This window comes from Agelaius phoeniceus, chromosome 21, assembly GCF_051311805.1.
Source record: "Agelaius phoeniceus isolate bAgePho1 chromosome 21, bAgePho1.hap1, whole genome shotgun sequence".
NCBI classification, from domain to species: domain Eukaryota; kingdom Metazoa; phylum Chordata; class Aves; order Passeriformes; family Icteridae; genus Agelaius; species Agelaius phoeniceus.
This window is the reverse complement of record NC_135285.1, coordinates 10,937,397-10,949,518: the sequence shown is the minus strand read 5'-3', so window position 1 is coordinate 10,949,518 and position 12,122 is coordinate 10,937,397. Positions and strand designations below refer to the sequence as shown.

The 12,122-nt window shown below is 43.5% G+C and overlaps 1 protein-coding gene across 9 annotated transcripts in view; it reads right to left on the bottom strand.

Moving 5' to 3' along the window:
* Positions 1 to 585: 585 nt before the first annotated feature.
* The window catches only part of GAPVD1 (GTPase activating protein and VPS9 domains 1), a 28,750-nt gene continuing 17,213 nt past the window's right edge, over positions 586 to 12,122 (bottom strand). For all 9 annotated transcript variants that reach the window (XM_077189006.1, XM_077189007.1, XM_077189010.1 and 6 more), the window contains 13 exons: positions 11,730 to 11,807; positions 11,221 to 11,594; positions 10,629 to 10,716; positions 10,173 to 10,253; positions 9,396 to 9,518; positions 8,790 to 8,919; positions 8,322 to 8,431; positions 7,538 to 7,697; positions 7,051 to 7,238; positions 6,170 to 6,383; positions 5,546 to 5,618; positions 4,964 to 5,161; positions 586 to 4,275 (listed from right to left, as the gene is read on the bottom strand). In XM_077189006.1, coding sequence (XP_077045121.1) covers positions 4,135 to 4,275; positions 4,964 to 5,161; positions 5,546 to 5,618; positions 6,170 to 6,383; positions 7,051 to 7,238; positions 7,538 to 7,697; positions 8,322 to 8,431; positions 8,790 to 8,919; positions 9,396 to 9,518; positions 10,173 to 10,253; positions 10,629 to 10,716; positions 11,221 to 11,594; positions 11,730 to 11,807 — 1,958 coding nt within the window. In that variant the 3' untranslated portion in view covers positions 586 to 4,134. The remainder of the gene's footprint in view (positions 4,276 to 4,963; positions 5,162 to 5,545; positions 5,619 to 6,169; positions 6,384 to 7,050; positions 7,239 to 7,537; positions 7,698 to 8,321; positions 8,432 to 8,789; positions 8,920 to 9,395; positions 9,519 to 10,172; positions 10,254 to 10,628; positions 10,717 to 11,220; positions 11,595 to 11,729; positions 11,808 to 12,122) is intronic.

The following is a 12,122-nucleotide window of genomic DNA, read 5'->3' as shown; positions in this document are numbered from 1 at the left end:
ATGATGGAAAGGTCCCCAAACACCATATTCCAGAGGATGAAAAATGCTGGATGCAAATGAGAGAGAATCAAGGTCAATAACGCTGCGGGGACCGAGCCCAGGCAGCCCCGGCCCCGCCCCGCCTGCCCCGGGACCGGTGGGTGTGTGGCAGCTGAAGAAACCCTCCGGTCTCGTCAGGAAAAATCAGCATTTCCTAAGAAAAAAGACGCCAACCATAACAGTTTTGGACTTGACCACTCTCAGCAAGGCATCAAGCAGCAGCCGGCAGAGGGACGGGCACAGTCCTGCTGCAGGCAGAGATATTTCTCTCCTTCCAAGCAACCAGAACAGCCAAGCTGCAGATTCAAAAGAATAACTGAAGAGCTCTGTGTTAAGCAGTCAGTGCAGCGGAGCTTCCTCTCCCCTTTACTGGACTTTGGTTCTTTTTTGCCAGTGTCCCTTCCATGGGTGGTGTGAGGATGGAGCAGAGCAGCAATGCCCAGAGCAAACCACACAGAGTTAGTGGGAAGTGCTCACACCTGCACGGCCATCCCAGCACAACTGCTGATGGCACTGGAACAAGGCAGAAACGTCAAAGCCAGGTGGTTAAACTGCTCTCCTTTTAATCAGTTTTTACAGAATAATACATTAATAATCACGTTAAGAGACAAGATGGGGTTCCTGTATACAAGATTGTGCAAGCTCGTTAATTTAGATTTATAAAGGCTTTACCAAAGAGGAGAGGCAGTACAAAGCTTTTCAATAGAGGTAAAGCACAATTAAAAGGTACAGAACACACACTACTAACTGAGCAGAGGTTAATTCTCAAGTAGTACAGGCTCAACCACGTCCCCAGCTGTACCCAGACACGAGCATCCTTCCCCCGTCCGCGCTGCCTGTGCTGCTCCAGCTCTGCAGGCACGCTGCCCCTCTGGTGCCAACACACAGCTCTGCTGCCAGCAGCTCTGCCCCTCTCCTACCCCTGCCCCACCCCATTCCCACAGCAGTGAGTTCCCCACTTCTGTGAGAATTTGGCTCAACAGAACAAGAACATTTCCAAGCAATACAAACCAACTCTGTGCTCACCAGACTCACCCACAGGAAACAGCATCATGTTCGTGGCTTTTTTTCCTGAAGTTTATGGCAGTTACATTCAGCATTTGGTAGTAAAAGATCTTCAAAACAAAAACTTTTAAACTCAAATCCTTGATAGGCCAGACACATTCTGATTCTCCTTAAAGAGGATTTTAAAAAGGTTTAAAGAGAAATCTCACTTAGGAGCACAAAGGAATCTCCTAGAGATGAAAACCCCATTGCTTTCCTTTCCCTCCTCTGCCCAAAAAGGAAACCAGCACCTCTGCAGCATTCCCAGGCACAGACATGCCACTGTTTAACGTGGCAGCTCCTCAGAACGTGCCAAGATCAGTGCTGAGACAACGGCCAAGCCTGAAGTCCACACTGTGACCTGGTACCAAGGACCCTGCCCTGCTCCACTTTGCCCAAAATGTTCCATTCCTCCTCCAGTGGCTCAAGTAGTTAAATTCACAGAAAGCACCGAGATTACAGCAACAGGCCCGTGGCTGGCACCTTTTGGCAGCAGTTCTGCTACTTTTGGTCCTTTATGCAGTGTCTTTCCACCTTGGCTATTGCACATCAAACCTAACAACATCACTTCCTAGACACGGAATTTAGCATTTTAAAACAAAACATTATGGGACGCAGGGGAAAACAGTAAAAGGACATTACAGGCAGGTTTTTAATTCTTTGGAAAGCCTAATTCTCTAACTACACCTATCAAGACTAATAAAGGACCTTCAGAGTAGGCTGGAAAAAAGAAGCAAAGGACCATCTTGCTACAAAAACTCTCAGCTCACCTGGGGCTCACTGAAACACCTACTGGTTTTAAAATAACTAAGTAACATTTAAAAAAAGACTCCAGTTCTTTTAAGTATTTTTCTATGCAGAGAAACCAAGTGATAGAAGCTGTGGAGGAAATGGTTCTTGCCCCTTCCATAAAGGAGAGTGAACCTGAAAGCCCCGATGGTGCTGACCCAAACCCTGTGAGCCAGACCAGCACAGAGGGGCAGCACAGGGGTGAGCACCACCTCCTGTGTCCTTGTGCCTTCTTCAGGGATCCCACAAATACCCTCCTCAACTAACACCCAAACTGCAGAACTTTCACACATCAGTCTTAACATCTCGGATATTCAAGTAATGATTACATATTACAGGACACTTCAATAGAAATGAATTTATATTGCTTTTTGATATGATCTGGCCATATCTTCAAGGGCATGTTTGTGCTTTGCTGCAGGGCTGTGCTTGCAATATTGAATTATATGTTCAGCACCAAAAACCCATCAAGGCTAAATAACCAGAATATTGCAATGCTACACAGACTGAGACACCGAGTAAGGCAGATCAGAAGAATTCTGTTTTGACTGAGTATTGCTCCTCCACACAACTGAGTCTCTAATAGAGGAGAAAGACTATAGAGAAAAGGAAAAGGTTACCATCCCACCTTCTCACCTGGGATCAGTTTGGCAAAACTGCTCGATTGAGTTATATCTGAGAGCCCTAAAAAGTGAGTTTCCTGATTATGCCTTGACAAGTAGCACAGCCAAATTAAGCACTCAATACTTTACATAAATTGCTCTAATTCCAATTGACCACATGATTTTCCCAAGTACTAGTTGCTTACGGGTTTTAATCATCAAAATGCACACACACACACAAAAATGAACCAATCGTGTTTTGAAAAGAATGTGAGAAAGATTTTGTTTTCTTTACCAATCACAGACACCAAGTCTTACCACATCCCTCTGTCAGAAGTGCAATGAACACTCTGGAAAGAGCAAGAAATAATACTGACATGAAAAAGTTCAGTGCTCACTGTCCTTTTTCAGTGCATTGAAGCTGAAAAAGAGCAGCGAGTGCTTATATACAGCCAACATGCCCCAGACCACTTCACTCATGAAAAACCCATGTGGTGTTGTGCATAAAAACCTCCTTAAATTGATAACTGTCAGTTTAAGGGGAAGGCGGGGTGAGAAATCTATAAAACACCCTGAACTGATGTCATGATATGTTTCATAAAGAACAGTGTTATATTATTTTAAAATATTTTTTATGAACAGTAAAACTTGCACTGCTGCATAGCAGACAACACGAAGAACATTTAGTAAAAACATTCACTGAACCCCCTGGCATATGTATTTAATGTCACTAATCAAAATATATATTACAGCCCAAGGTTCTGTTAAGGATCTCTGTTTGGGGTTTGTACAGTATACACAATAGCTCAGAAAAAATATTACAGTAAGGTATTTTATTTCTCCTTTTTATATTAGACTTTTCTATTGTAACTTACAGTCCCTCTCCTCTATATATCCAAACCTCTGAAACACCCTAATGCCCTAGCCAAGAAGTGTTCAGCTAGCTAATAAGCCCTATTATAAATTCCAGTTTTAGAAATTTCAGTAATTACATCTTAATAAATAGTTCAGTTTGCCCTTTTTAAATCTTAGCCTTTTGAGGAAGTCCTTTTGTCACCAAAACAGGGTAGGTCACAACCTGTTAGAGGTCAGAGAGGCTTCTGCTTGTTTATTCAAAGGATAGTAAGTCCAAAGATACTTGCAATGCATTAAATATAGTTATATAATATTTACACTGTCCTCTCAGATTTTAAATTTAGGTGAAATATAACCAATAACTGATGTCAGCTACTACAAACTTTCAGTGTGGCTGGTGTTTTCTTAATAAAAGGTGTATTCAACTAGAAAGTTTACTACGTGGCTGCCCTGTTTCCTCTTGTTTCAGTTTTTCGTTAGAAATTAAATGAAGTGAATTATTCAGGTGAATAAGAATTCAGGAAGAGGGGTGGTGGAGAAAGCATGAAGAATTTTCTGAATGTTTTGAGATTCCAAAATACCTGAAAACTGTGGTCCCTTTTGCAGTGCCAGTATCTAGAGGGGAGGAAAACGCAACCCAAAGAGAAGAGGAAAATCTGTTAAATTAATTAGATTAGCAAAGGTGTGTTTTAAAATGCCTCAATTCTGTACAGTATTTTACAAGGAAAGTCTTTTCTTCAGCTTTTGCAGCTGTTGTACATTCTTAGAAACTCCTCTCCTGCTCAGTCTGCCTGTGCTGTGCGAGCTACTTGCGGTCATCGATAGTTTTGATGAACTCCACGGCTGCCGTGAATTGCATCCACCAGTAGGACTCCTCTCCAGACAAACAGTTGGCATAGAAACTGCTGATGTACTGCACAGTGGACAGCAGGCAAGGGGGGTTTGCCTGGGGTGGGAGAAGAGAGAGATACAGCTTGTTTGCAAAGCCCAGCATCAACAAACACTGTCAGGTACAGAACAGAAGCACAATTCCCTTTGTGCAGTGATCCTCATCCTACAGAGTGTGTAACCTGCCTGCAGGGTAGGGACTGTTTATCCTCACCAGCCCCACTTCACATGCTCAGAAGGCATCAGGTTTGATGAAAGGAACATTTTTCCAACAAGGAAAAATGACTAGCAGTCCAAGAGAAAGAGGGGGAACGCTGCCACAATCTGTGAAGGTCATCAGGACCTCACACATGTAAAGCCTGTTGTTTCCATATCTTACACGTCAGACCATTCTCCACTCATGTCAAAGAAGACCAGCAATACAACCCAAGTCAGTCCTGGTCTGCATCTTGGTCCTGAGGACAGCATGAAGCAGGCACAGGTGACAGATGCTGTGGACATACCTCAAACAAACTACTCCCAACACAGCATCTGCACCCCAATATTCTTGGTTCCACATACAAAGTTTGCTTGGATTCAAAAACCGTAACTGATCACATTTCTGACATTCCTATTCAAACCCTGCTGAATCAGATCTGGGTTTGAGCCTGGCCAGCTCCCCGTGACCCACAGGCATTATCTCTCCTAAATTTGCTTGTTTATTACAGGGATTAACTGGGGTTTGTGATCTCTGCAAAAGAACTCACCTTTATGAGAACAAAGACCAGAACAGGAACAAAATCATCAGCCCCAGGCACGGAGTCCTCGTTGGCCAGGCTGAGCAGGTTCATGATGGTGGAGCACATCCTCAGGATGCACTGCACCTTGTCCCGGGGCGTTTTGTAGGCGCTGATGGTGCGGATCTCGGACTGCGCCGACGGCCAGGGCGCCTCGCGCAGGTACACCTGGGGAAACAACCAAACCAGCCCTCCTTGGGCAAGCTCTGCTGGGCACAGCAGCTCAGCCACCACAGGCTCACAGGCGCTGGAGAAATGGGAACATTTAATGCAAGGTGAATTCAAACTGAAAGAGGGGAGATTTAAGTTACAGATATGGAAGAAATTCTTCCCTGTCAGGATGGTGAGGCCCTGGCACAGGTTGTGCCCAGAGAAGCTGCAGCTGGGTACAGCCACAGCAGGGGTACAGTGAAATTTCCTGAAGGATATTTCAGCTGTCACAGGCAGCAAAGCAACCCTTCTAAGTGTAAAACAGAACAATCCTCTCCCCATCCCAATCCCAGTCCAAACCCCAACACACATAATACAGAAGCAAAGGAAAAGAGTTGTTACCTCAGGTATCTGAAGTGCCTTGTGGTTTGCAGTCACTACTTTGGATAACCTCTGTATGTGCTCGTGAAGGACCCTGAAACACAAAAAACAAGAGTGAAAATTAAGCAGCAGCCAGCCAGCTGAGGAAACTTGCTCTATGTTTGATAGGACAAGAAAGATCTTCAGGAATGTGGCCCTACAGATTATGGACACCAGGTCAGTGAAGATGCAGAGAATTGTTCTGTACAGCCACGAACAACCACACGTCCTCTAGAGCATTCCAACAGCATCTGTTCTAAACCACAGGAACCTCAAATGCATGGAAAATACTGAGTGAAACCAGAAAATGGACTAGGTCCAGTTCTGAACCAGGTTTTGATCATTCTCTCAGCACACACACTTGCAGACCTGACAGTCTGTACCCCAAATCATCACACTTACAACTTTTTTTTCTGTTCTAGCAGTTTGTTGCAAACACATTTGCAGATGATCCTAAAGCCCTTCCTCGTTCTTTTACAAAATGTTCTGAACAAAAACATGAATTTATGTGGCTGACTCAGACAAGTCTGTGGCAGGAGGGCTGCACAGCTTCCACTGCACCAACTGCACCAGAGAAAACAAGTCCTTTGAATTCCTTTAACTTACTGGTCACGCAAAATATCTCCATCCTGATTAGGGTAGAAGGCGAGTTTGAAAATGCGATTCATCACACTGCGCTCGATGGCTAATTGTGCATCCTGGAGCTGCTCCTCACTGGCATTCTGCCAGATGGCATCCTGAGCCATAGCCCCGTACAGGAACTGCAGAAAATCCTCTACTTGGGCCGTTTTATCATCTGCAGCTGTGAGTTTCTGGAAATCTGATAAAAAAGGAGGAAGAGAAAAAACATTCACTTAAGTAAAAAAATCCTATTTCTGATAAGTTTTTCAGGCACATTTAATGTGCAGCACTACATGCTCCAGGAGCAAAAACTGACTCCAAATTCCTTATGTGCCTCATTTAGTCAGATATGTGCACAGAGATCATAGAACCAGTTTGGTATTAGGGGCTGTTTTGAGTTTCCTGGTGTCTCTTATGCTGTGATATTTTTGAATCTTTCGTTCACTTGATTCACACTGTTACTATCCCCCATATCTTCTAAGGTGCAGCCATCGTTTCTGGACTAAGAACTGAATGCTGCAACTTAATTTATCATATATCAGTAGATATAAAATAATTAATAGTATTCATGCTTCTGCCATGGGGCAGATGATGTGATTTAGCATAACTTTTTTGGCCAAGTAAGGCCAAATTACCTTCATTCTCTCAGCCCATGAAAAATGCAGACAATTACCATAGCTTAGCTACCACAACATACTGTAAAGTCACAGTAATCTGTCTGTTTAGCCATTAATTCACCATCTGAAATTAAAATCATTTTAGGAATCTACTCCTCAGATCAAAAGACGTATTTTAAAACATTAACCCAAGTCAGCAGCTAAAAACAGAGTAAAGAATTATAAAACCTTTGTCTGCATTAATCTCACCTTGAATGAACTCCCTTATTTTCTTTTCCTTGCTCTCCAGCAGTAGCCTCACACAGACTGTAGTGAAGTATCTGTTGGCCACCTCTTTATCTCGCAGGACTCTCTGCAGGAGCCTCTCCAGGTGCGCCTGTGTGGTCTGCAGGCCTTGGCGGCAGCGCGTTAAATAAGCGATGTACGGAGCTCTTTTCCTAGAGCACAGAGATCTGTGTCAGATTCACAACAAAGACAGAGGCTAACAGCTTTATAAACTAAACTGCTGAGTCAGAGTGCAAAGGGTTCTTCCACCTGTTCCTTTTAAAACAAAACAATGCCTGAATTCGGCAGTTTGCCTCACACGGGTGAGACAACCGCATCCTTTTGTGGGGAAGCAGAGATGCAATAACCTGGCTTGGTAAAGTACAACTTAAACCAAAAGGGATCTTCCCAACCTTCTGGTGGATAAAGACACGGAGTGGGAGCCCCAGCTGAGCAGCCCCTGGCCAGGTACCTGTAGTCCTCGGCGATGGAGGCCAGCAGCTTGCGGCAGGTGCGGTTGTCGAAGCGGCTGACGCAGCGCATCGTCTCCTGCAGCTGCGCCATCAGGTTTTTGTCCTGCAGGTTGATGGCTTCAGCCAGCTGAACTTTCAAGAAGCACACAATTTCATTATCTAATAAAGAACAAAGGAAAAACATTAAGGAAAAGAAACGTAGGCACGATAAAAAAAAAAAACTATCTTTGAATATGGGAAACACATTAATGGTTTAAAACAAAACTTCTGTACATTAGGGAATAAATGCTATTTTAGAACAATTTAAGAAGCCTTTTTGAATTTTCCAGCTATCAGAGGATAAGCCTCCATATCACTATCTTATCTAGCTTTTAGAACCATTCTGAAATGTGAAGAGGACCCCATGAGGTGACATATTCACCTGTCTGCAAATAAACCCAGAGTGAATGAAAGGATACAACACAACACATTTATACTAAATCAACATAAAGACCCAGTAAATCATTCAAGTGGCACGACTCCCAACAGCACATGTATTTTCAGAGTCTATTCTATAGCTTCAGGCTCTAACCTGCACTGTATCTGTGATACTTCATTACAAAAAAATCTGAGAGCAGGCTGAGATGGCAGCTTGCCTGTGGAGTAAGAATGAAAACATTCTGGGGGCAAAAGGCAGCCTGTGCCCTCAATATTTATGGCAAAGAGAAGGGACCATAAATGGTGCAGTACAAGGGCTATTACACAGGGACAAGGAGAGACAAACACAGTGCAAAGAGCCTGTACCTTCAGGGTCTGTGTGGTCTGGGAGACCATTCCTTGTTGAATGTGTCAGCATCGGGAGGGCAACAGAATCTGCTGAACAAAGAGCCAATCTCAATTTCTTCTTTGCATCCCTTAAAGAGGAAAAATAGTTTCTTAACACAGTTGATGAGAGGTCTGCTTCTTCAATAAGAAATCTTTACTTTCTTTTTTATTTATGCCTAGAAGTTATTTAACATCATTTTAATATACAGCATTGTCAAGACCTTAGAATATCAGGTTTTTTTGATACAGCACCATTTTCAAAGGGATTTTCTACACACTGAATCTGTCCTCTCTGGTTACAAATATCCCTCCACCAGTGGAAATATGACAGTTTGAGATACATCAGTTTACAATGAATCTGCATTAAGATTCTTGTGGGAACCAGTCACACAGCTTCAGCTTTTAATTCTACTTTGTGGTTAAGATGAAACCTGGAAATGTCTTTACCTATAGGAGAAAGCAGAACCTTGTGGCTGTGCTACTTGGCTTGCAGAGTCTGGGAGGTCGTCTGCAGACATGTTCTGCAAAGCCTCATCCCGCGGGGAGTCGTGCATGCTCTCACCATCCCCAATCGCCTCTGGAAACCAAAAACACACTGCACCTCAAGAGAGGACTCAGAGAAGAAACCAGACTAATTTCCTGCTCATCATTCTAAGGTCAGGGAGAGAATGGAGACAGCAAATAAACCAGCTTGTTCTGGATATATGAAAAAATGCACATTAAAACATACAACCTAGAAGCTCCTAAGAAAAAACTGCAAAAGTTTTGGAAGGCACTTCTTCAGTGCCATTTAAAACAAAACAAAAAACTGGTAGGAGATGTGCTATCAACACCCAGCTCCCTCAATGGCAACACAAAAGAGCTGTCCTTGGGAATACTGATTTAATTCCCAGCCTCTGAGGGACTGTCCCACAGATTATTTGACAAAACATTCCTTGTTCAGAGCTCACATTGTTCAGCTGCTAATACTAACATGGTCTAGAATACTGAAGTGCTTTTATCTTTAAGGAGCAGAAGCTATGTTGGTGGTGATTACCAAAGCCAGGTTCTCACCTGCACTGTCGTAGTTCACGATGGCTCCTTCACTGGGACTCGTTCTCTTGATTGCATTCCTGTATTTGTCCAGAATGTCCTCAGCAGCTTGTGCCTGTGCACTGAGCCTTGGGCTGGGATCATCTGAAAGGACCATAAAAAACAACAGGAGTTACCCTGGGCCAACTGAATGCAAATACAAAAACTCAAGCCTACACATTTGGACTCTGTTTTTAGCCAGATTAAACAAAGAGGTGCTTGTGTCCTGTGCAGCCTAAATTCAAATGTATTTATAAAGTCTGAAGCAAATCAGAAAACAAACAGTACAATCAAAGGGAACAAATGAAGTCAGATCCTGAGCAGATCCTCAGCACATTTATACTGCATACACAAATGGTTCTTGGGTATTTGAAGACTTCTAGAAAGGATCAGGCAAACAGAAAATGAAACACCCAGGTTCAAACCATGTTTAATTTAACACTTAAGTAACTATTACAGGACTGTGTGTACAGCTATCCTTACAGCTCAGCTGTGACAAGGACAGGAGTTCTATAATGAGGGTGGGGGAAAAGTGAGGACTTGAGTTGAGAATCCACTACATGCCCAGACAGACATGTGACAACTTAAAAACAGCCTTCAAGTCAGGAAATCTTTATCCATTTTCTTATTCAAAATGTCAGCTCTGAACACGAACTACAACAGCATGTACCTGTCTGTCAACAGCTACCTGGTGGGCACTCTGGAGCTCCAGGAGGCACACTCTGAGAGAAAATTACTATGATGATGTTATTCACATACCTTGAAGCGTTGCGTATCTGTCAGGCACCATGTCATCTTTGTCTTTTTCTTGTTTTTCTTTCTTCCTAAATGGAATAGGAGCTGAAAATGCAAGGTACCTCATCAAAGACTACTCTGAGATAATGGCCAAATACCAGAAACTTCAAGGAAGGGGCTAATGCAGAAAATGTTCATCAAATCAACTTCCATAAAAGCATAAGCTTATCCATGGGGTAGAGCAGAAGTGTGCTGTCATCACCTACAGCCAGCTCCACCTTTAACACACGTGAGGTCAGGCAGAACAGTTTTGCCTTCCAGGTACAGCACACTCTAGGGAGCTACTGCCAAGGGAGTCAGGTAGCTCCCTATTTTTATTTACATATTTATTTATACTTTAACCATAAAGGCGACTAAAGAGATAATAAAGGCAGTGTGAACTCTGACTGAAGTACCAAACCTAGAGAGACATGATCCTACCTTTGGGCATGGCAGACACAAAACGTTTCCTCCACCAGGGCTTGTTCCTGTCAGACTTCTCATCATCACTGTCTTTCCGTTCCTCAATCTGCAGAAGGGCAGAGTCTACATTTGAGCATTTACCAAATCAAGTGTAAAGAGAAAATTTCTCCTTCACATCAGCTTTTGCTACACTGGCTGTAAAAACAGAACTACTGCAGAGCACAAAGAGCAGATTAAGTCAGAAATATCTCTCCTAAAGAAGACATCCCAAAAATGCAAACCCATAGCCTCAAAGAACCTTAGTTTCACTTATTTCTTTTTTAAAGAAAATTAATTTTCAGGCTGCTGCAATTTAACACTACAATGAATCCATTTCTGAAGTACCACCAGTAAACCTCATCCAGTAAATTTAAGAAAAGCCAGATCCATTTAAGCCATTCTGAACATCTGCAGCTTTATCTTTTAAAACGTTACTGGCCAATGTTTAAAGGATAACAAAAGTGTGTTGTAATTCCTTAGCTAAAGACACTTAATTCCAACTTTCTGGCATTGGATGTGTAGTTAAAGTGGGCATGAGAGACACAAATAAAATGCTAACTAGAAGCCTCACCTCTCCCCTGGAGGAGTCCTTGCTGGGAGATGAAGATGACGACTGAGAGGCGGCCGCCAGCGCCGCTGCCCCGGCGCTGCTGGAGGCCATGGGCAGCTCCCTGTCCTCGTTGCCAGCCCTCCTGTTCCAGCCAGGATCACTCATGGGCCTCCTGCCCGAGGACACGATGTCGGAGCTCCTGCTGCGCACCAGCCTCTCGGGGTACGAGTGTCTCTGCTTGAAGGCTTCCAGCTCCGCCGGCACCAGGGCGTGGCAGCCAAAGTTGGGCAGCCGGGCCTCGTTCCCTCCCACAGCTCCCTCCAGGATGGGCGGGTCTGGAGGTGGGTGAGAGGGTCTTGCATAGTGCACTTTAGGCCTTACTACAGCTGACACACCTGGGCTCACAAGCAGAAGAGAAGCCACACACATATTTCTTTCAATATTATTCCAAATTACCTGATTACCTGCTACTAACATAGAAGCACTGAAAATGCCTGTTTTTAAAACAAAGCTTAATCTTTATAACTCACCCTCATTTGAGGACAGAGGGTCAAACAATGCAAGCAAGGAATCTGTCTGAGAAGGAGGAGATGTCAAGTGACTGGCTCCTGAAATACAGAGAGAGCAAAGTTAGTGACATGCCAAAACTGCCTCCAACGTGAGAGACGCTGGAAAAACAGACTTCAGCAACAAAAGTTTACAAAACTTGTACTGCAAAGTATTTGTAAAGATATTCTGTGTGGGAAGATCTCTGTAGTACCTTGAAATGATCAAAGAGTTACATCACAAAAAATGGGGAATTCTTGAGGAGCAGCCCAGCTCCAAAATGCAAGAGGAGAGTCAATGTGATCAAACCAAATTAGGCATCTTAGATCTAGTACTCAAGCTCTAGTACAGCAAAGCACTGGAGCCTCTTTGTCAAA